The sequence below is a fragment of the Phaethon aethereus genome, assembly GCF_964289735.1.
Source record: "Phaethon aethereus genome assembly, chromosome: 10".
NCBI classification, from domain to species: domain Eukaryota; kingdom Metazoa; phylum Chordata; class Aves; order Phaethontiformes; family Phaethontidae; genus Phaethon; species Phaethon aethereus.
Window position 1 is genome coordinate 5,968,825 of NC_138586.1, and position 25,440 is coordinate 5,994,264.

At 38.3% G+C, this 25,440-nt stretch overlaps 1 protein-coding gene across 2 annotated transcripts in view; it reads left to right on the forward strand.

The window, feature by feature from the left end:
* Positions 1-8,688: 8,688 nt before the first annotated feature.
* Positions 8,689-25,440, forward strand: part of TENM1 (teneurin transmembrane protein 1) — a gene marked incomplete at both ends in the record, with an annotated part of 257,520 nt that continues 240,768 nt past the window's right edge. For both annotated transcript variants that reach the window (XM_082004271.1, XM_082004272.1), the window contains one exon: positions 8,689-8,905. In XM_082004271.1, coding sequence (XP_081860397.1) covers positions 8,689-8,905 — 217 coding nt within the window. The remainder of the gene's footprint in view (positions 8,906-25,440) is intronic.

The window sequence follows — 25,440 nt, forward strand, 5'->3', positions numbered from 1 at the left end:
TATTCTAATTAGAAAAAGGAAAAATGAAAATATAGACAGAATTGTCAGCTGAATGCTTTTAATCGCCATTGCCAAGGCCTCCTAGTATCAGTGACAATCTAATACTTGAACTGTTTTTCAGATGCTCCATGGTATTGATGTGTTGTAAATTATTCTCATGTGCTAATCTTACTGTGCTACAAAATTTAAATTGGTATCTCAAAAAATTAATAATACCTAAATGGAACATGTTATTTTCAATTTTTGTAATCTCTGAGCTACTAAATTGGATTTTAAAAATTACATTGTTGCTAATTAGGTCTTACTGGGTCTTCTTAATTAAGCACACAGTTGGAAAAGAGACATAGCAATAATTATCTCAATTTGATGGCTATACAATTTGCATTATCAACAAATAGCCAAAGCACAATTCAATTTTCTTGTCGCATGTAAATGAATACAGTACTTGCCACATGTCGATGTATTTTAGAACAGCTTACCTTCCAAAGGTATGCTGTTTAATACTTCTTTTTTTTATACTTGCGTGCTCCTAGATGACATGAAGATTCCGTTTTTCTTACCAACATATGCATAAGTATGTGTATGCCTCACTGTTGTATGATATTGTTAGATAAATGATAGCACTTTCATAGTGTGTATATATATATAAAAACCCATTGTGAAGTTGTTTACCTCTTTAGTTCAGAAGAGCTCCAAGATTAAACTGTGTTTTCAAGGAACTTTGTTACTAAGTGGAGTCTCCTAATTTTAGGTTCTTACAATGCAAAATTATGCTCTTGACACTAAAACAGTAATCATAATGGTGGAGAGCAGCCTGAGCTTCCATTGACAAGCATTCTAACACTTCATCTGGATATATTTGGTACAAAGAAGTGCCTGATATGTATTGGAAACACCCTGTACAATGGGAGGAAGCTTAGTTGTCCCAGGCATACTTGAATGTGAGGGGGAACATCCCTTTCTCCAATTCTACTCTATTCTCTTCTTATAATGTCTTTTGCTAAGAAAATACAGCTTTGACCATACTTCCTCTCTAGAGTAAAAAATGACTTCGGAGAGATCCATATAGGAATATTGGTCCTGTAATCTCAACCTATGCTCTTCTATAGACCAAACTTCCTTTACCTCTTTCCCTATATTGTCCCTGTCATACAGTTAGGAATTAAGCTGCAAAGGCATTAGATGACATGCCCTTGTGTTCTGTACCAAATCTGTAGATGTCAAGCACTTCGCTAGTTTTACTTAAGCCCAGACATTTTCACGTTCTGCAGGATTCCTAGTTGAAGCATCGAGATGCTGGGATACTTCACAGTGTCATTATTCGAAAGTATAAGTTCACGCCAGGAGTTACCCTGCAATATAGTCAGGAATTGTATTTCCTAAAGTACAGTTCTTCAGAAACAGTTGGAGTTCAGGAGATATTCTGAACCTGTCCAGGATGCATCATCCTGTATCATGGCTGTTCTTTGTCCCACAGCAGTAGAGCTTGATCTTTTGTGCTTGAACCTCCGTTACTTATACTCAAATGATGGGTTTCCAAAAGAAAACATTAGTGAGTTGTGTGATTTTTACAGGCAGTGGCAATTCTCCAAGTAAAGTGAAGGGCACGTGTTGGCCAAGAATACTGTGTCACAGTTGAGTAGCTGACATAACGTATGTTTTTCATTTTGCTCAGTCTTGCCATACAAAACACTGCAACCACCTGACTTTCTTTACAGTTTTATTCTGCAGTGTTTTTCTCTCTGAAACTTTGGATAAAATGGGCAACACTTAGAATTACTTAGTCAAAGTCTAATTTAATGCTAGTTAACAAATTTTGAATGAAGATCATTAAATGTGAAAATGAACCTTATTTCACTTGCATCTATCACAGTGACAGATATAAATGTATGGGCAAGTATAATCCATCCGTAGGTTAAAACAGCATATCCTCTAGGGAGTGTGTTAAACCTCTGGTATGTCCCTGAAAACTGCATTTTGCATTTATATATCTGATTTAGAAAGATACAGAAAACCCCATATTCTTGCAAAGTTTTGTTTTGTCTGTACCTCTGCTCTTCCTAAGAGGCACTACTGTAGTCTACTTGCAGGAATAACACAATGTCTCAATATTTCACAATCTCACTCATATACAGAGAAATACTGGGCACGTCATACCTAGTGATCCATATTTCATTATGTCATCTTCAACCATTTTTTTTGATGTGTTGATATTTTATGATCCACAGAAAATGTTCATGTGAATTTTGGTTGCTTCTTGTTGTTTTTGGGGGTGTTTTTTTTTTGTTTGTTTTTTGGGTTTTTTTTTTTAATTCTCAGTCTCTTCAGACAGTCTTCTAGGGATGGCTTTCAATCACTCTTTTTTGATTTTAGTATGACTTTTTTCCTACTAGTGGAAAGTATTATCTGCTTCCATCCTGCAGACTTTAAACAGATTTTCCATATTTCTTCATAGTGCTGTCTAATTCCATGCACCATCTAGAAACATAATTTTTGTACCTGCTCTACTGCTGCTCAGCTGTTTTAGCTGGTATCTTTCTCATTGCATATTAACTGTCCTGTAAAACAGAGAACTTTAAGGATGACATAAGGACTTCCTTTGTTTATAATATCTAAACAAATATTTGAGGGATATAGTTTTGAAGGTATGTACAAGGTCAGAATATTTTTTCCTGTTTTTTTTTTTCCCCTTGGTATTGCTTTTCTCAAAGGTTTAAATCAAGAGCGTTTGCTTTGTTTTGCCTTTCATATTTTACAGTTTTGTATTTCAGAAAAGACTTGCAGAATAAAGGTACTATTCTTTTTGCCTTCAGCAATCCAAAGCAGAAATACCTGCTTACTAGTTCATTTTCAGAAACCAGTGGTCTGAAAAGGTAATAAGCAAATGGTAGCTTTCAGATAAGGATATATGTTGAAAGAAAAGAGATATAGGAGAGAATTGAGCAAATGTGGAGCTGGGGTTTGTAGTTGATTGAACGGCTCTCTGAGAGTGAAAAATGGAATTACAGGAGGCTTTCCTTTTGAATTTAGGTTTTGAATATATACAAACAAGGACTGTTTCTGGGTTATATTTTAGCATCATAACTGTAATTACTTTTCCGTTCTGTTTAGTTTGGAATATCTGGGTATTGGACACGCTGCTTAGTTGAGGCCAAAGAAGGTTACAGTTCTTCATGTTTTTGCTCTTGTATGTTTCTGGAAGACCCTGTTCAGTTACGTGATACTCATTATCATCTGTACCCTGACCTCTCTAAATAAGTGGACTTACTGGTGACCAACTGAGTGTGCCACTGGCGATTTGATGGGGTTGATGGTGAGTAATGAGTATGGAAATTTGCTCATTAAATGGGCACCCTATCAGAGCAGCCTCATTTATTTTTTTTTATTTAAACAAAGCACTATTAGAGCAACGTGATCTCTGTGGCACGGCTGTATTTGAGTACGGAGCCTCTCTGCAGTGTAAATGTATGCAGTGAGGCTTTTTATAAAATGCCTATGGATTAGTATGGGCACTGCAAACAGCCTCCTCACGGGCTTTCTCCTAAGCCACAGTTATCCTAATGTTCTTGTGCTTCAGAGGAAGCAGGATTCTGATCTAAGCAGAACATGAATGTTAGGTGGTTGATGTAAGAGGATTTTGATGCAGGCGAAATGTGAAAGTAGTTTCTAATAACACGTACAACATGCATTTAGAAAGTTGCATAGATCATACGTTAAAAATATAAGTCCATATGCATATCTATATTAGTTCCATTTCTTAAAAGGTGGTGCTAATAGAACTTTTTGGCTTTTTTTGGATTTGCAGTAGTGTCTCTGGGAATTTAAATGACTAGCTGTATATTCTTCTAAAAATCTAACTGCAAATTGTATATGATACCTGTTTTAAAGTATGGTTGAGAATTACTTGCTATTCAGTGCCTAAATAGATTTTTTTCATGTATTTATATGTTTATATGTATAATAAATATACAATATTTATATACTTCATAATATTTTTGGTTAAATATTTTGAGAAGCCTTTCAATGACAGAACAGTGATGGAAAGGTCAAAAAAGTGCTGCTCCTTGTGAGGAGGAGAGCATTAAGACACTTCTGCAAAGGTCACTTACAGGAACTGTAAGCTTTTATGAGGCTTCTGCTGACAAGGTCAGCCTGGTATCGATCGGCTGGGTACTTTGTTCAGTTGCTTGAAGGCCAGTTATTTGAAGAAACCTGTGTAAACATCCGGGCAATATTCTTTTTACTCCTGCCCTATTCCAGCATTTTGGGTTGTTTATTTTGTCGTCTTTTTCCAAACAAAATATGAAATAAGGGTAAAGTATTTCACTGCCAGTGTTGAAATTCACGTTATCATAACATAACTGAGTTTCTTACTATAGAAAAGCTTGAAGATTTGATCTATTTTTTTATCGTGCGTTCCTGATTTGTAAAAGCATTTTTTGGTGAAAAATTCTATGAAGTATTTTTCTAATTCTTGCAAATTATTTATCACCTGCTTTCATATCGAGCCAGGTAGCAACGGCGTTATGAGATGTTAATGCCCAAGCGCAAATAAAGGAAGCACTAGTTCAGTCCGTGTGCGAGAGGAAGTCGAAGTTTACTGTGACGTGTGACACTCTGGTGCGGTATCTCCAGCCCTTACGTGATCCGTTAGCACCACAGTGCTTTAGATGCCTTTGGTAAAATTGGCTTGGGGAGGGAGGCAACGAGTTAGCCAGGTAGGCTGAAGATTTTCGTCGTTCGAGTGGTGAGGGAGTAGGCAACTCGGATCTGTCTGCATTGCATCTGTGTCTGCATCCCTCCACCGTAATGGGTGTAAAACTTCGTGTTAAGTCTTCCTGGTCTTGTGCAGCACGCGCTGAAGATGGCGAGTGTTACAGCCTGGCACGTTGGGCGGCTTGGTGACAGCGTTACGCTGAGAAAAGCCGCGCTGCGGCTTCGTGCACACGTGCCAGGCCCCTGCAGCCCTGCAGCTGGAAAGGCACTCGTGTGTGGCCATGGCAGGAGACGGTAGTAGAGTCCCCGCGCAAGGGGAGTGTTGTGGTAAGGTTGTGATATACCTGAGTTGGTCAGGTTTTTTAATCATTCTTGCCCTTACATAATAAGGCCTGTATCAGGAATAGTGTGGCCAGCAGGAGCAGGGCAGGGATCATGCCCCTGTACTCGGCACTGGTGAGGCCGCACCTCGAATCCTGTGTTCAGTTTTGGGCCCCTCACTACAAGAAGGATGCTGAGGTGCTGGAGCGTGTCCAGAGAAGGGCAACGAAGCTGGTGAGGGGGCTGGAGCACAAGTCTTATGAGGAGCGGCTGAGGGAACTGGGGTTGTTCAGTCTGGAGAAGAGGAGGCTGAGGGGAGACCTTATCGCTCTCTACAACTGCCTGAAAGGGGGTTGTGGCGACGAGGGTGTTGGTTTCTTCTCCCAAGTAACCAGCGATAGGACGAGAGGAAATGGCCTCAAGTTGCGCCAGGGGAGGTTTAGATTGGATATTAGGAAAAATTTCTTCACTGAGAGGGTGGTCAGGCATTGGAACAGGCTGCCCAGGGAGGTGGCGGAGTCGCCATCTCTGGAAGTGTTCAAAAAACGTGTAGACGTGGCACTTCAGGACACGGTTTAGGGAACATGGTGGCGCTGGATTAATGGTTGGACTTGATGATCTTAAAGGTCCTTTCCAACCTTAGTGATTCTGTGATTAATAAAATGACAGCTTTTAATGGGTTATTTCATGGAGCTGCTACCTTAATTTAGCTTTGAGAAAATGCACGTCCTTACACATGAGAAGAGCACATATGAAAGTAAGACAGTGAAGGAGAAGACCTGGAATATGTATGAATCTAATATTAATCGCTTACATTAAATGATTTGGTCTGTCCTCTGCCGTGGTTAACCTCATTAAATGTATTTCTGTTACAAACTGTTCTCACAAAAAGTGAAGGCCTTGGTTATTAAACCTTGTTTTAAAAGAATAAAAATAAGCCTTTGTTAAGTAGTTGGTTTGCTGCAGCCTATGTTTTACAGGTCTCTGTGCATCCTAATAAATTTTTGTTTCTTGTTTAAAAAAATAATAGTATTGAAATCTCCTGCAAAATAGATGTGCAGCAAGGTTATTTTTTTAGGAAGAACTTCTGTGTACTTTTTTCCCCTGTGAGTCAAGGTGCCTAAGTATACTACTAATTTTTCCAGTCATGAGCTAAATTTGTCAGGTTCATTGTTTTGCGCTTTTCAAAGGGGGATGCATCACGTGCATCTGAAGCTGCTTCCACTTGTTGCCTTCATGTCAAGATTTATTGCTTGTCTACTGCATCTTCTTAGTAGAGGCCCTTAATTTCTCCTCATTTTCCTCTGGCTTCTGTAGCATCATCTCCATTTGTTCTGTCAGACAGAATATATAGGAAGGCTTTTTCCTGTCAGTAACCATTTCTACAGTGTCATCAGGTAATCCTTTAAGCCAACCCTGTGCTTGTAAGTCACAGCACCTTTGTGTTCTTCTGTCGCAGATCAGACTATTAAAGCAACTCATAAAATAAGTACTGAACTTCTTAGGCAATCATAGGCAATGTTGGCAAAGAACAGTAAATTATTTAGGCAAATAGCTTTTGAGAAGGAGATAGTGCTCGTTACTAACTTGTCTACAGAAGCATTTTAACATCAACTTGACACGGTGCGATCAATCCAGAGCGCAGAAACGTGTGTTCATTGCTGGAGCCCCATGACGCTCTTGTCAGCTGGCCTTGGTCTCTGGCAGACTGGCAGCTCCTTAGTTTGTCTTTTTAGTTCTCTCTCTCTTGAGGAGTTTTTTATTGACTTGAGCGCTTTCAAGCCCGCTTTGTTGAGTAGGAGATGTGAACTGGGTTTTGGTTTTGTGGGTTGGTTTTTTTTTTTTTTTTTAATGCTAGAGCTCATTATCCAGGTGCTATTTGTTTCTGGAGAGCTATTCCATCTTAGGTTAAATGATTGGGTGAAACTGCCTGAGATTTTGTGTTTCAAGCAAAGACGTGTCTTTAACCTCTTTCTCCAGCTAGCGTCCTGAAACGTGGGGAAGGGAAGGCACGCGCTCCACAGTGTTGCTTCTACTGTAGCGGTCCGTCTCCCTTCCTGCCACCCCTCCAAGTGTTCTGTGGGGCTGGATTTTCTTCTTCTGCTACTATGTTAGAAGCCTTCTTCCCTCTTCACACCATGCACAGTGTTTTCCACTCTTGCTGAGGAAGGTGGTCCTTTCAAAAGTAGGGGGAAGACACAAAAGCAGGAGATGAAGTTTTGCGATGCTGGAACACAGTGACAACCACCATCAGCTGTTTCTCAAAAATTCAGACAATTTCAGAAGTTAACCTCATTGCGTATAGCCCTCTAACAAAAAGTGCTGTCTGTGTGTTTTTGTATGTTTACCTTTTGCGTGTTTTCACTTTTTCTGTGGTTGCTTTTGGAGATTCATATTGTACGCTCACAGCTGGCAGTGTGTGGAGTTAAAAGTCCTTGTTGCAGATGGGACATGGGTTGAAATCAAACTGGGTATTAAACTTGCTTCCCTGTGCTGCTGACCTGTGAGCAATTGCTTTTGAATTAAGCAAAATCTCTTTTAACTTCGATGTTTTTGGTCTTCTAGCAATATTTACAGCCACGTTTTTGTTACATTTCTTTTTCTAGGGTAAAAGCATCTGTTAATCTAGTAAAAAAAATAAACAAACCACAAAAAACAAAAACACAAAACCAAACCCAAACTTACTTGAAGAGAGCTCCCTGTTTGTGAACCAAGTTGTACAAGGTGTGCCATGACCCCTGTTGTTTCATCACAGAGTTTGCCTTAAAACTAACAGCTTCACGAAGGCAAGGTTACAGGCCGGGTGCACCAGTTGCATGTGCAGCTGCAACCCACTTGATTTTAATGATTTTGGATTTGAACATCATTGCAATGATACACAAAACTGCAAGCTGCTGTTCGGAAGCTTTCATGGAGGATCGGTGTAGCCCCCATGTTGGTATGAGTTTAGGCAGGAGATGCAGAGGAAAAAGGGGGTTGTACTGCAGGGTCAAAGCTTCTTTCTGTTGAAATGTCCACACAATCTGAAAGGAAAATTGTCCATTTCTGAAGCATCGTATGCTCTCGGAGAGTAACAGTGTGGTGTATTTTTGGTTTTACTAAGTCTGGTGGTTTTCTAAAGTGTGAAGTGTCTTATTCTTGATTAAATGTAATTTAAAACAGCAAAATACTTCAAAAGAATGAACTTTCTGATTTCTAGGCTTCATATTTTAAAAGATGCAAAATGTTGTTTTCACTTAAGATGACTATGCATCCCTTTAGAGAAATTAATAACTGTTCGTCTTAGCTTTAATACCACATACAATTTCTTGTAACGTATTTTGTGCATAGGGTACAGTTATTGCTTGGTCTAATGGGGTAGTGCATAAGATTTGGGGTTTTGTTTGTTATTTTTTTCTTCAAGTTGCTGTTATTTTAATTCTCTTTCTAAAAAGTAAAACAGTAAAATAAGACATATTCAGACTCTTTCCTGGATTATAGTGATAGTAATGCAATTTAATTGGTTTATTTCGACTAAAAATAAAATTGGGCCTTCGTGAACTAAATTTATATATGATATCTGAAATGGATTATTGTGGTTTTTTCCCAGGACTATTTCCTTCAGGAGTTCCAGTTTCTTGTTTTCATGACTTTGAGCCTATTTAGTCAGAGATGGAACAGATGGACTGCAAACCCTACCAGCCACTGTCAAAAGTTAAACATGAAGTGGATTTAACTTACACAAGTTCTTCAGATGAAAGTGAAGATGGGGGAAAGCAAAGGCAATCTTACGACTCAAGAGAAACTCTGAATGAATATAGCCAAGAGCTAAGACTTAATTACAACAGTCATAGCAGAAAAAGAAAAACCATTGACCAGTCCACGCAAGGTAAATTGTTTATTTTATCTGCTAATTATGGTTATTACTTTCTGATTACTTACTGTGAAACGATATCATGATGTCAGCAGACAAACAATATCAGAAATTTAGGAAAATTTTTTTGAACTAAAATTGCTTTTCTAGTGGGATAGACTGGTATTCTGGAGACCATCACATGATAACTACAGGTAAATATTTCTTCTAACTACACGTAAATATTCTTAGACAAATATTAGATACTCTTCTTACTATTGTTGTCTGATAAATTATTTACTGCCTTTGCATATGTTGTGTGCATTTTGGTATGAAGTCAATGCTGAGGTTGTAGGCTGTCTCTGCATGTGCTTACAAAGCTTATGAATGAATTCAAATGCAACAATCCTCTTAACAAAATTTCTAATCGTATAAATAACCAAGTCATTTAAAAACTGAAGATAATTAGTGTATAGTAAGAAAAAAGCCAACAGTTAAGTTTCTTTTTTAGCCCTTTGCATGGTATGGACAGAAGTCCAGGAGAAATATTTGAGAGTTTACGATGGTTGAGCTAAGGTTAGGAAAACCTACGGCTTGGTTAGAGAGAAAAGCTAAAGACTCAGACTAAAGAAATGGAAGGAAATGAGCAGAATTTGCTGCAGCATTCCCTGATAGACTGCTGCTTGTGGAAACCCATGTGCTGCATTTAGCTCGCTTTGTACAGACAAGTGACTTAGCTGTTGCCTTCAGCTCTGTCACAAATTTGCGCAACACGGTGGGGCAGGGAGAATATTTTTAAGGAATCGCAGTGCATGTCAGAAGCAGTGCGAGTCCTGTCCCCTTAAGGTAACAACAGGGTTCCAGGGGCAGTCACTCCCTTCTCTTCAAGGAAGCGGTTCAATTGATCCATTGTAGTGTGGCCAGTACTTCTCAGCTAAAAATTTTGGTACTTGTTAAAAACTATGAATAAATAAATAAATAAAAACCAACCAAAAAAAAGCACACAAAGCAACTCAACCCCTCACCCTGCACTCAGAAAAGCCTTCCCCAATTTTCAGAATCTTAAAATAATTTCCTTTTTTTACAAGAAAATAAAAAAATGGGCTTTTTGAAGACGGAAAATTTGTCTCTCTTGTGATGTGTAAATTAATAAAAAAATTAGAATAGCTGTCCTACATAACTCTTACAGCCTTTTTGTTTTTACTGATACTCTGAATCAAGTTACTTTCATAACACTGCTGTTGTCTGAAAGTACCTATAATTCATAGGAGAAATAATACCTAGCTGCCACAGATCGCCTCAATCCATGCACATATATTCCTTCTAAAGAGTTACAAAACTACGATACTGGTAAAGAAAAAGTAATGAATATAGATTTCAACAAAGCATTGTTAGAAAACTGGTTTGATTAAGATGTGGCTATGTTGTTATAACTGGAGATGATGTAAATGTACTTGTAGATCTACCTAAAGCAACTACCTTAATAACTGATAACTGTGGCTATGAAAGCATAACCTCTGCCTCGAGCTAGGCCTCTGAAGAGCTCCCTGTTTGCAAAGCTGTTGGGATTCATGTTAGCTGTAGCATCACTAGCTTGGACACTTATAAAGGGGTTGCAAGTCACACTATTGTAGGCATAAGAAACCAGCCTGTGTGTCATACGTTGAATTTATTCTTGCAGAACAGTGCCTCTGAAAGCAATCGCATTCATAATTTTGGAGAAGCGGTCAAATGAGTGTGCGTTTTGGCAGGACGTTGTCAGGCAGGAGCTTACCCGACTTATTCAGGGCTGGCCTGTTAGGAATCTGCTTGTGCAGATCAGCAAGTATTTTACGCTCATGTTGTAACACGATTTTTTTGGAAATACATGCCCCAATATTTTTCTATTCAAATGAATTTTTACGAGATGCTGTATGAATTTGCAGATCTTCTATTTTTCAAGCATTGGTATTTTTCTTCTTAGGAGCAATACAGTCTCGTACAGCTTTAAACTGCAGTATGAGGCTTGATGTCCACGTTCACAGAAAATCACTTAAGCCTATACAGTAGTTTGGCAATATGCAGGGCAGCACTTAAACACTTGCTTACCTCTAGGCACCTTCTTTCCTGAATCGTTGAGGTCAGTATATTACTATGTAATATATACTGCTTTATTGTGTTATTGAGCGTGAAAGTGTTTTTAAAAACATAGACGTGTGTACTGGTTTGTGAGGATAGATTTGAACTTTGCTTGTTGTACTAGAAATCATAGTTCTCCCCTGTGGCAGATTCGGTTTGGTATAACTGAATTGGGAACTGCACTGCCAAGTATCTCTCTTTCGCTTCCTGGGAATTCATCCCTATATCTTCCTAGTGATTTAAATCATACAGTTTTCCTCTGCCACAAATTGAACCTGAATGTTTGGCCTGGCAAGAAACACGGATTTGAAATATAAAACTGATTGAGTTCAAAATTCAAACAAGAGCAAAAAAGGTTGTAAAGCTGAGTGTAAAACTTCAGATTTCAGCCAGAGTTTGTTTTGATTACAGTTCTAGTGTGTTATTTCCAGAAGGACGCCAGGTTTCACAGTACGGTGTTTAAGAGTTGGAGAGTTCTTGGTGATTCTGGGTAGTTGCACAGTCAATACCAGAAAAAAGTCAGGTTCCGTTTTGGACTCTGAATCTGACGTGAATCCATAAAACTGTAGATGGGATTTGTTTTAAATCCATTCTTTTCTAAAATTCCTCATCTTTAACAAAGTTTTTGTCATGTTTGGCACATATTTGGAACGTAAAAAAAAAAAAAACAAACCCAAACCAACAACCCCAAAAAAACAAATCCAAAACCCCCACGGCGCTCCTTTCCAAAGAGGATTGTTCTGCAAGGAGAGTGCTGTACTATGCTGTTGCTTAAGATTATTGCATTAAAAAATTCTACATATTAAACGTAAAGGGGCTTCCATAGTTGTATCCCCAGGTAGTGACATAATACTAGCTACTAGCTACAATAGAAATAGTACTCTGTACTTCGTGTGAAGAGTTAATGGATTGCACAGTGAGGATAAAATCCATGAACTTCATCCACAAAAGGTATGAGAATAGATGAGAAAACAGACACATAGTAACGGTCATGAATGAAGTGATAATGATGAAGGGTGAGATAGCAATCAAATGAGCTGTAATGATGGACTATGAGAAGATAATTGTTTCAGAATTAAAAGAATAATAAAGATAAGCTTATAACAGGAACGAGTGTAGGGGTATCTGTACTGATGAAGTTAGTTTTGTGAAAAGAATCACCAGTTTGGATGTTTATGGAAACTGGAAGAATTTCTATTGGCTGCTTAAGCATGGTAGGTTACATAAATTAGGCTGGGCAGTTATCTTGAATTTAGTAAATAGCTTCAGGGTAAAACGTGTTTTCTTGCTCAAAATACTGATGTATCTTAGCAATTTCGGTGAAGTGTTTTGTTATGGGCAGTTTGGCTATTTAATTATTACTATCAATATTGAGGATCTATTTCTATGCAGAGTTTCATCTGAAATCTAAGATTATGTAAAATCATTACACATGGGTATTTATGTGTTTGCATATATAGACAATCTGTATAAATCAGAACTCTATGGCATGAACACAAAGGAAACATTTTCAGACTTCTCAAAAGGTTTTTTTGAAATGCTTTGCAAATTACAAAAATTTTTGTTTTAAAGATTGAAAACAATGCCCAAATATAGAATACTTCAATGTTTTTGTACTCCTTACAATCCCTGAAATTGTATCTCAAATCTTACTCTTCAAAGAGGATTGATTTACTGGTTGGTTTTCGCACGTCTTATCGGTAGGAATATGAAAGAAAAAAAAAGCCCACACAAAACAAACCAGTAAGTACAGAATTAATCTATTGATTCAGCAATGATTTCTAGGTGTTATTCTTGAGGTCTAGTACTGATGGACCTCATGGAGAGTCCAGTGCAAGATAAATTGTGTCTCTGGAATTACTTGCATCAGAAACTTGTAGTTGTCTGACAATTCCAGATTTAACAAATTACACCACAGACTGTTTCAAGCTGAGCTGTTTTACTCGCTTATCAACTTAAAGTGAGCAGATACAAAACTCTCCTGACAAAGTCATTGACTCCTGAAGAGTCAGTGCTAATTGCATAATGTGTACATCTTAAAATGCATCCTCTTAGTCACTGGAATATTCAAACTCCTGTTGATCTGAAGAATTGTAAATCTGCAATATCTCATTCTGGCAAGAAGATCTTATTAAGTAAATTCTTGGCAGACCCAATATCATATCGTTTGGGGATATTGGCAAACACATTAAATTAATTCTTGGAAGAATTGTTAAACACAGTCTTTTGTACTTGTAAGAGATGGGGTAGAATTGGCAGAAGTTGTCAGAAATGTTGTTCTTCCTGGGAAACTCATTGATAGACCTGGCTGCGACGAAAAAAGTTCTCATAGTTGTACCATACAGGGAGTGCGCCTGTAGCTCATTTGTGACACGGTTACATCATTAGAACTGTTTTCTTCCACAGTTTTCTCTGTTTCCACCAAAGTAAATATGAAGGGAGCTGTACTCTACAAATACTGGCAGTACAAAAAAGCTTTATGGCGTTTAGGTTAATTATAGATTTGTAGAAAACACTAGTGTAGAGGAATGAACGCCTGATAGGATAAGCATCTGGGATTGAGTCATTGGCATGACAAAGTTTATTGATTGTTAACAATATGAGCATACGGCGGTAAATGTCTGGTTAGACAAACGTGTATTTCCTGGCAAGATAAATACATTGAACTGCATTATGGGCAAGGCAAACTGGAGTTATTCCTAGCAGGAGGATCCAACAGCAAATATTTTCTGGTAATCTGTGTGAAAAAAATGAGCATTACTAGTATTCTAGGAGATGACGTTTTGGAGTGCTTTGCAAAAAATTGACCTTTCCTGCTTTTAGCCCAAGAAGTAAGGAAAACTTTTTTGTAGGCCAAAAGCTGAATATTGGTAGCATGTGAAATATTTTGTAGAGAAGGTATATAAAATTATCTTCAGGAGCAATGTAAACCGATCCAGCTAAATGTTCAAAATCTTCCTTGGATGCACTCCATTGGCTTGACGAAGAGGCCTGGGTCACAATGTGAGAAAGCTGTGCTCTTCAGCTGAAGGCCACTCCTGTTTCATCCTTCCTTCTTTTTTTTTTTTTTTTTTTTTTTTTTTTTTTTTTTTTTTAAGCTTACTGCCATCCTGTTTTCATTTCTGCCCTCGATTATGTTCTAGCAATGGTAAGGATATGTAGGCAATAGAAATGTTCTGATGCTGAAAAACACTTTCTTTCCCTAGAAAGGAAGAACTACATGTGGGGTGCAGAAATTGGCGGTCTGTTTTGCTATGCTTTAAAGTTCAGCAAATTTAAGCTTACTAGGAAGGAAGCTTAAATTTGCTGATGTATGCGCATGTAACTCTTAACATCATATGACCAGTCAAAAAAAGTTTTACTTATCATCGTAGACATAATATAAGGTGTGCTGACCGAGCAGTGGTAGGAAATTACCTATCAGAAAAATGTCATGGTGTTTTTGTCATCTGTGAAGTAGGAAAAGCTTTTTACATAATAACCATATTCTCCTCTTCTGATTTCAGAATTACGTAAATCCATTCAGGGCAGCAGATCTGCTTTATGCCTGTACCAGGGCCATGGACTGCTGAACTTGGGCTGTATATAGCATGTGCTTTTTGCTTCAATTACTTTATTTTTAAATGAGATGTAAAGGTAAATAAGTCAATCTTTATTAGCTTCTCCCCTTAATCTGTTATACATAACACTAGAATAATACTCTAACGTACCACAAGTTTGAAGTCTTGTGAGCCCTCACGGAGGAAATTGACGCGAACAGTGTGGCTGTGATTTTTTTTCATCGTTTTAATAGAGGTTTGGAGCCCTTATCTGGGTGAATTTAGGACTCTGCTTTGAAACGTTCACAAAGAGCAATTAATGAATGTGAAAAGCATAATCAGGGGGATCCTCAATTTCTTGTTGATAGTAAGAAGGTAGACCTCAAGTGCTAACCTGATGGTCAACGGAACCAGGGTAGAGCAGTTCATATAGCTCTTACCTCGTAGTTGCATATTTTGGAGCCTTTACCAGTATTCATGTCATAAGACTATCAAAATGAAGAAAATTATAATGGCTGTTTATTGACATGTAAACAGGACATGGCAAAATGCATATTTTATGTTTGCAGCTGGAGGGGAGACCATTAGTTTTGAAAAGGACAAGGAAAAATGTAAAATTAGCAGAAAAAGTCTCTCTTAAAAGAACTACTGCTATGCAGGCTTTTAAAAATGTGGTAGTGTTGAACTCTTCAGCTGAATGGGTATTTAATTCTCTCGTTCCCAGTGTTTTCTTTGTGATGAGACTTGTGGGTTAATGGAGGATGGGATTTTTTTTTAACCTGTAAGCTGCATAATTTGTTTAGAGCTGTATGTTGAGTTGTTGTGGAGGGTGTTTATAGCACAGTGAAATGAAGCATTCTTGAGCTCTGGAAGAGAAAGGTAGGAACAGGCTGATTACAAAGGAGATAAATTATTTTTGCAAGCACTTTTCTTGAAATTCTGTAATTTAGGAAGAAAATACAAAAATAACATAGAAGACTTCTGGTAACATCCTATTACTAGATAGGGCTTGCGTCAAAACTGTATTATTAGGATCTTTTTTCACTTGTTTGCAAATGCCAAACATTTACATTTTAGATTTTTAATGCTGTCTACAATATTATTTTGCTATTATTAGAAAATCTTCTGAGAACTTAAATTAAGCAACCTGGTCTGGAGGAAGGTGTCTCAGCACGTGGCAGGGGGTTGCAACTGTATGACCTTTAAGGTCCCTTCCAACCCAAACTGTTCTGTGATGAAGCATGTTTTGTACCTGCACACTGTAGAGCAGGGACTGGAAGCATAAGGAAGAAGTGACGCCGGTGCAAGGGCACACAATATATCCCTCGTACGGTCTCATGGAAGAGACTCTGCTTTCCGTAGACGTTGACTTAAAGGTCCTTCAGACTTCTGGGCTGTATACTAGCGGAAGGAAGCAATCGCAAGTAAGTTCCACCTCCTGCTGCTGTATGTTACACCATCTGGTCTGAGTGTGTGTCATGTTGTCCAAAAAAAAATCGCACATGAGGCAGAGTGAAAGACTCTACACTGCGAAAGCTTTAGTGCATTGTCTCCTCCCATGTTCCCTTGCGGAAACAGGGATTCCTGGTGTGTTGTGCTGTGCTTTGTTTGGCATGTTGTGTCCTAATAATGGTGATGTTCCTGACTCCCAGAGAAAAACGGTGCCATGAGCGGCTTCCTGTGGCTTCCTGGACTGCAGCGTTCTCTATGTGCGGAGTATCTGCAAACTGTGAAGGAAAGGAAAAGCTGCACTTAGATTCAGACCCCCTCTGGTAATTCCTTCTTGATTCGTCAAGTAATTGGAAATTTCTCTGCTTGGAATAACTGGGGTGAGGAAACGATATGTTTGTGGCTTCATTTAAAATCTCAGAGAGGCAATATTTTTTTTTCCTTCTCCTCATCAAATCAAAATACGTGAGCAAACTGAATGTGCAGAGACTCTTTTCCCACAAGGCTGAAGTGGGTGCTCCCCTTCTAGATCACAGCTGTGTTACAAAAGCTTGTAACCTCCTGTCACCATTCCTGTCATGCTGCTTCCAATCTTATATCTGCCATCATCTCAGTGAAAAAAATGCCTTGTATGATCAAAAGCAGTTTCATTCTCATAAGTAATTCTTTTGATTTAAAAAGTGAATATCCGAGAGAGGGGAAAAGTGAGCAAAAAAACTGCTGAGAAAGAAGATAAATTAGAGAAGGATCACAGTGCATTTCCAGTTCCCTGCTAACAAATCTCATCTAAGGAATAAAAAAGAATTCTCCAAGTGTTACACAAGCTTAACAATCCATTTCTCAGTGTACAGATACAAACGGCAATCCTAATTTCCATTCTCTTCTCTGAATCACCGGTTCCCTGGTGTAAAATGCCAGAAAACATAGAAATAAAAATCAGAAGGGGAGAGTAACCCAGCCAGTGTAACAGAAACTAAGATACAGCAATCCTAACAGTAACCTGTGGCTGATACTAATGGAGTATCTACAACAGAGGCTTAAACTTTTGAGTTAATATGTTTCGGAATTCTGTTCGTCAGGGCCTGAAATTATACCTGTAAAATGTTCTTGCTATATTAATAGAGCCTATTCCTACAACGCTTAAAAGTGTCCAAGAAGATCTGTCATAAGTTAAAACTAAGATGCGAACAAACATCGAGACAGAGTGATGAAGTGAATATTACAGAACATGGGAACCAATGAACAGCTTCTGCTCTTCTCCTACAAGCAATTTTAATATACATACTCCTGCTGAGTCTTTTATGTCACTCTATTTGAAACAAAGAAGAGCTGTCTTATTTTCTGGAACTAGAAATCTGGTTTGCTTATCTTCATTTATAGAGCAGATGCTGAAACAAAATAACATTTCTTCCCAGGGTTTCTCCATTATGTATGTCAGAAGATTTTGTACCTCCTGAAATAAAGAACTGTCAAGAAGTAGCTCAGTGAGTCAATGAGATTGCTGCATATCTGGATAAACAGCAGGGTGGGTGTACCCTAACTCATTTAGAGCTTGGATTAGTTTTTTATTCGAGAGTGAGACTCAAATACTTCTGCACTTAGTTCTATAGGTATTTATGTGAAATAAATTGTGAATGTGATTTAAAATCTAAGGTTGTCCTTCCAAAGTTTCAGTTTTATTGGAAGCTGCTCAAAAATCAGTTTCCTGCTGACTGTCACTCATTGGGAATGCTTTGCAAGTGTTGATGAAGTATCTTTATCTCAGATGGAAAAAACGGCATGGAAGGAGTAAGGTAACGTTTAACACCAGCAGCCCAATTCTTTTGCCACCAGCAGCCCCCCAGTCACCAGTTTTATAACAAAAGGTGAATACTGAGTAAGGTTGATATAGTCACTTCCAGCTATAACCTCAGGAAAAATAGTCTGAGGACCTAGAAAAGTCACATACCAAAGTATAAACAGTTGCTGTGAAAATCACCAAGAGATTATGAAGCCAGCGAATTCAAATGATAATATTAGCACAGTGACCAATGAAACAAGAATGTCAAGTTTTGTAAAATTTTTGAAAGATGAACTCTGCTTTATTCTCTATTAATGTACTGGAATTCATAACTGCTACAGAAGTTGGGTCTGTAAGAAAGAACATGAGCAACTGGACTGTCTTAAATATTGTCCTCAGAAATAGGCTATTACAGAAGTCCTGTCCTTTTCTCTGATGACTGAAAACAGTAGTATCTGAAAAGCCAGATTCAGCGTTGTCACTGATTTAATTGACATAAGGTGCTTAGCTTCACACGTGATTTTTGACCTGCCAAGAAAAACCCAGTCATGTGAGCCAGGACTGTTGCCGTGCTTTGCAGGCGATAGAGAGCTGTAGAGGAAGCTGGTTTAGCTAAAGAGAAGCAGCATCAGGTTATGCTGCCCATGGACCCTGGAAGTGGAGCAAGCCTGTCTTTGACTGAAGTGCCAAAAACACCCTTTCTGCATTACCTGGGTGTGGGAGGAATCTGGACTGCTGACCTGCTGTTAGCACTTTCTTAACACAGAAGTGTGGTGCGAACCGTGTAGAGCTTTCCTTGCAAAGAAACTAAATGGAAGCTGCTCTATTTCGTGATTCAGCCATTGGTTACATCACTTTACTAGTAAGGCACTTTTCCTGGAATTTTTAGAATGCTTTGTAACAGTGGAATTAAAATAATAGAAAAGAAATAACAAACAAGAGTGAATCAACTTTAAAAACCTACACATGCTTAAGGTTTTTCCACTTGTTCTGTAGATGGCATTTTTAAACCTCACAAAGTATGCGTAACGGGACCACATGAACGTGCTCCTGCTGCCTTTTGGAGAAGGAGCAAGGCAACAGAAGTGGCCTGCTAGAGTGGGTGGGATGTGATCGGTCCTCGCGCTTAGATAAACATGTAGTGTTTGCTGTTCGGAGGCTACCATAGAAGGAAAAATCAGTGTAATCTTAAACATTGAGAAAAATTCATTGCAGATTCATGAACTGTTCTGCAAAACTTCTGCTAATAAAATTGATTTGAGTTAAGCTAACTGAGGTTAATGTATTTGTATTTTTATCTGGGTTTTAAATTTATTTGAATCTTAGTTCTTCCACTGAAACGGAGAGTTCTTTATTCACTGGATTTGCCACAGTCTTTCTCACTAATTCATACATAATTTAAGATTACTTCCATTCAAACAAATGAAGATGCATTAGTCTAAAATTGACCTAAGTAAGGGAGTAAGTGGCCCAATTTGCTTCAACTACATGATTTATCAGAGGGTTTTAGTTAAGCTTTCTAACAGTTTTTCATTATTGATGGTTTTGGCTTCCTGGTACAGGTGTACAGTTCCTATGGACAACAACATAAGCAGCAAAATATTTGAAAAAAATTCTTGAGGTTCTGTTGCTTCTAAATATTTTGATAGGATGAAAGTGGTTAGTGTTTAGAAGTGTATAAAAACTTGAGTTTCTCTTCTTTTTAAATTACAGAGCAAAGATTATTCATATATGATTTTCTTAATAGCATAATGTAATAAAATGTATCCTAGAAGTAGATCTTCTTATGTGTAAAAGTTACAGAAATGGAAATGCAGATAACATAGTGAGTGATCATTTATGTGTATGTTTATTTTGTAATTTGATTTATTAGTTGTATTTTTTTAAAATCTTAAAAATGGAAGCTTACTTGTGCTTTTACTGATTAACTGTAGAATTTCATACTTCCAGCATTTAAGCAAGAGGCTTGTATGATTTGCTTTAATATTGTTCAGGAGAGAGATAAAAAAATAAAAGTAAGCATTCATGATAACTAGAAACACAATGAACAACACCAGTGCAGAAAAGATATAGTTTTCTTTTTTCAGACTTCTTTTGTGGCCTGTGAAACATGCATGCACTTTACTTAGAAATGAAAGTATTTAAATTTCGATCAATGAGCAACTTCAAATATTGTTAAAACATTTGCTCTTAATTCAATTTGAACATCTCAAACCTTTTCCTTCTTTTCCAACGCTTGTATGAAATTACTAATGTTTGCTAGCTTAATCATTTTATTTCACCATCTGTTGAAGAAAAACAATTCTGTAACATCTTATGCTGCTCTAGTCAAGGTAATAGAACTTTCTAATGTTTTTAATAAAAATCATATCAGGACACTGATTATGTGGTCTTCTGTAATGTAATTTTGGGACATACTTTTAATTATTCCTAGTAATGAAATATCAAAAATTGATTGTTACTTAACAATTTTAAGTAGAAATCAAAGGATCGTATACTACCCTACATAAAATTAGTTATTCTGTTCAGCTGGAGGCAGGAATTAATTTTAAAATTTCTCAATAATGTTTTCCTTTTGTTATTTCTGTGAGAGTTTTCGTATTTGTTACTAGAAAATCTGCATACAAATACAGAAAGGTATGCACATACTATTGACATGGACAAGTTCTACCTGCATTACTTAAAGGTGCAATCTTGCACCCTACTCTTTTTAGTCCAGGCAAATAGCCAGAATTTTTTTCTGAGATTTCATTGTAGATATGGAGATGCAGAATATTAAAGGAAATGCAGACATCAGAAGTGTGTGCAAGTGCATGCTAGCTTTGGACCAGTTTGGGGTTTTTCTTTGCAATTGGAGTCAGTTCCTAAGAGTCTAAATAGATAAATATTAGAAATGTTGTCTAATAGTTGCCCGCAGAGGTATTCCCCTGTGCTGCTTGGAAGACGTGTTAGTAATTTCCTCTCACTGCGGTTCCTTTTCTCATTGTGTACTTGGGGATGGATTTACAAAATTCGTTCATCTTTGGCTCTCTGGAAGGAAATACAGAATTCATGAAAAGATAGGCATGGTATGAAAAAAATCCTTGTATTTCAATTGAGAAAGGAAAAAAGGAAATTATTTGCCTGTTCATACTGGATAAATCTTTATTCATATGAGTATATCTTGGATGTCCATCTTGTCTGTTACCTATTGTAAAAATAAGGATAAACATGCAGTACCTAACTGCATTGACAGCACTCCTCCTCCCATTGCGACTGCCATCACATAAAGTTTATCTTTGTTCCTTTAAATACATTTCTTTTCTCCTCCTGTGTTTCCAACTTTTCTGAGCCAGTTCTATATTCAGTAATATTTAGCGAGTTCTAGTGAAAAAAGTAAATTAAGGAAAAGAGTAATAGAATCATGTAGAATCATTTCGGTTGGAATAGACCTTTAAAGGCCATCTAGTCCAACCCCCTGCGGTGAGCAGGGACATCTTCCACTAGAGCAGGTTGCTCACAGCCCCGTCCAACCTGACCTTGAACGTTTCCAGGGATGGGGCATCTACCACCTCTCTGGGCAACCTTTTCCCGTGTTTTACTACCCTCATTATGAAAAATTTCTTCCTCATATCTAGTCTAAATCTGCCCTCTTTTAGTTTAAAACCATTACCCCTTGTCCTATCGCAACAGGCCCTGCTAAAAAGTCTGTCCCCATGTTTCTTATAGGCCCCCTTTAAGTACTGGAAGGCTGCAATAAGGTCTCCCCAGAGCCTTCTCTTCTCCAGGCTGAACAACCCCAACTCTCTCAGCCTGTCCTCACAGCAGAGGGGTTCCAGCCCTCTGAGCATTTTTGTGGCCTCTTCTGGACCCGCTCCAACAGGCCCATGTCTTCCTTGTGCTGAGGGCTCCAGAGCTGGATGCAGGACTCCAGGTGGGGTCCCACCAGAACGGAGCAGAGGGGCAGAATCCCCTCCCTCAACCTGCTGGCCACGCTGCGTTGGGGGCAGCCCAGGATACACCTGGCCGCCTGGGGTGCGAGTGCACATGGCCGGCTCATGTCCAGCTTTTCATCCACCAGTACCCCCAAGTCCTTCTCGGCAGGGCTGCTCTCCATCGGGGGTTGCCAGACCCAGGGGCAGGACCCTGCACTTGGCCTTGTTGAACCTCATGAGGTTCACACGGACCCGTTCCTTGAGCCTTTCCAGGCCCCTCTGGATGGCGTCCCGTCCCTCAGGCATGTCAACCGCACCGCTCACGCCTGAGTAAGTTTATTTAATACCAGATATATTTATTTAACACTGGATATATTATAGAATAAATTTCCTGGAGTATCTGCTTGCATGATGTTATTGAGCACAACACAGTTTAATGTCAGAGCGCAGTCGACTTGTGTCTGTGGCAAAGCGTGCCCTTGACCGAACCAGTTAGCACAGGCAAAACCTTCAGCACTATAGTACTTCTGTGGGTAAAGTTAACTCTGAATGTACTGACTTGGGCATCGTTATTCAGGAATGCGTTATGCCAAGACAGTATTTTGATGTGGTCCTTGATGGTTTTCGTTGCTTCCTCAACTTTTAAAATTAGGTTGAGGAATTATTTTTTTAAGGTTTTGGGGGGTTTTATTGATCTTAAAAATTAATTTCCCAATTATTAAATTCCTTAATAAATTAATGCACTAATTTTCATGGGTTTGGTTTTTTTAGTCTTAAGAGGAACCATCTGATGCGGTTTTGTATTTTGCTTTGGGTTTTGGATTAAGACTGTTCCTTTTCTGTAGAAGTTTTCTGTGAAGATACAGGAGAAAATTAATTTTATATTTCTGCTAATGGATAAAAATATTAAAAACACTAGTCTGTTTTTAATACTAATTCTGTATACGGTCAGTCCTTTGACTTCAGTAGTCACACTACTGTAAATTAGAAACTAATATTTCTGTCTTTAACAACAAAGAAGTACATTACAAATTACATATTGTAGCATGTGTCAATGCACAACCTTGAGTAGTGTTTTGTCCGAAGTGTATAATTAGTGGTTTTGGAAAGGAAATATTTGTAGGATTTATTTGGTTGGTTTGGTTTGCATACAGATTCTTGGAGGATTAATCGAGCTGTTGATTCTAGGGATACAGTTCTTCCTCGTATCAGTGAGAATTACGCTTATAGGTGTGACCTGAGTTTAAGCTGATATTGTAGTAGTGATTACTTAATGTTTGCGATTAATTGCTGGCTATTGATCTGTGCGGTTTAGGTTTTCGGGGAGAAGGATGCTAGTAGTTTGCTTTTATTCTATGCGTAGAAAACGAATCTGCTTTGAGACAATTAAAAAAAACCCCCAAAACTGCTTACTGAATTATTTTTCCATCTTTGTCCTAGCTGCTGCATTAGAGTTCTGAAGATCTCGTCGATGCATGTTTTTATAGTACCTCTTCGCTCCTCCCCACACTTTGGTACTATCCCCTATTAAAGTTTGGCTTGCTTCTCAGGGGTGGCACAGGGACAGAAGAGTGGTGGCTCTGGTCAGCGGGCTGGCTCACGCCTGCCTTCCGTGTGACTCTGGAGCAGACATACAGATGGTGACGTGTTGCGTGTACCTTTACCAGTGCCTTCACCACAGGATAGGTTTAGTTACTCACTTAAATAGTGCTGGTTTGCAGTTAAGGGTTGTCAGAGCTTCACTCTGTGCTCTTTTGGAGCCAGAAGATACAAGTAGTGTTTCTGTTTTCCTTCACTGTCCTGTTGGACTCCTCTCTCTGTTCTCAAGTCTCTGTTACCCCACGTAGCTAAATGTTCATGTAGCTGTTCAACTCATTTTTGGTCATGAAAGGAAAAGGTCTTTCCAAAATAGTCCAGTCTGCTTCCTTAAAAAGCATTTGAGGACATGCAAACATGTTCTTTTTGTTGTTTTTGTATAGGGTTTTTTTTTTTCCAGTCTGATAACATCTATTTAAAAAACAAACAAACAAAAAAGCCCAACAGACAGAGGGAGAAAAGTTCATAAAGTTAAACTCTCCTACTTCAGTCCCACTGTCGTGGCCATTGTGCTATTAGGTCGGCTGCCGGTGTTCCCTTCAGCTAGCCAGAGGCTTGTGCCACTAGCAAAGAAATCGGCAGAGACAGCTGTACCTTTTGAAATGGCTGCCTCTGAATATTTTATAACTTTGAGTAAGCAAGATGTTTTCTGACAGGAAAAGATTTTGGAGTTGTAGAGAAAAGGAAGGGGTGGCATTGGATACCTCAGTGTTACTTATTTCTTGCAGAAATAACAGCAGTAATGTATTTATTGGAGTAAGGCTGAGCACACCTTCAGGGATATAAAAGCTTATTTAGCTAATTTTCAGCATTTTATTTAGAAACTACTAGCCTATTGCAGGCTGTTTGGCCTAGTTCATGAATTCCTGGCACCCATCTGTGTGTCATACAGCTGCACTAGACCTCAGTACAAAGTGAGCCATGTCTGCTTTGGGCAACTTCTCCCTAACATTATTCCCACTCTCCAGTGAAGTATTTTTCATCCTTGAATTCACCCATGTGGTGAATATTCATTTCACAGATAATTGTCATAATCCCTGAACAACTCCACTCAAATAAACCAAACTTCTCACACCACCGATCACTTCTGTCACTGTTTTGGCAGCATGAAACTTATGGTTCCTCGTGCTTTAATAATGCTCCGTCATCTGTGGTATCACATTTGGGTCAAATGACCATGATGAGGATTAGAAAACTCTTCCTTTATACAGCACTTGATTTTTTTTTAAGAAGAAAAGAGAGGCACTAGCATGGTGCATGGCACATCTTTCCACGTGCTGCCTTAAATCCCACACCTGAATGTGAGGTAACAGCGGAGTGAACATAAACAAGGTGCTGCTTTGCTGTAACTTGGTGCTCCAATTTAGATATCAGTTGTGATCAACTGAGTGTTCAGACATTGTGTTTCAGTATTCTCTAGTTTTTCTCAAGGATTGTAGTTGCTAAAAGAAATCTTAGTCTTTAAATTGGGTCTGGTAATAGATTTATGTAGACGGTCAATTGAGTGGAATAATGTTGCTAGCAAGTACCTACATTTAAGTTTAATTTTATGATGTTTTTAGGAGAATTATATGCATAAAATATATTTTAATGGCTAGTAAGTCCTACTAAAGGAGGAAAAAGAAACATAAATGCTGTTTTCTTTCTTTTGTGTAAATATTATTAATAAATTACTAAAAGTGCTAAATAAAAAGTAGCTGCAATAACGGTGGTAAGAGATCAGTCAGTGTCTGAAGTGGTTAGAGTTCAGTAGCAGATTCTTTGCAAGTGAGGTATTTACTGACTTGGTGTCTTTGGCAACACAATTTTACACTGTTCGTATCATAGAATCATTAAGGTTGGAAAAGACATCTAAGATCATCAAGTCCAACTGTCAACCCAACAGCACCATGCCCTCTAAGCCATCTCACCAAGTGCCACGTCTACATGGTTTTTGAACCAGTGATGGTGACTCCATGTCGCGAACGAGTGGTTGGGCAGCTTAAAGAATCGCCACCAAAAAATGATTTTAATATAAATTCGTAAAAGAGTGCGACTTAACAGAACTCGATGGCAAGGTTCACTCTATTACTTAATATGAAAAAGGTATACAAAGAGAAACCAAGTTACAACTAGATTGGAATGATTTGCTCATGGATTGAATCGGGTTAATGTGTCTTTTATATATATTGAGGA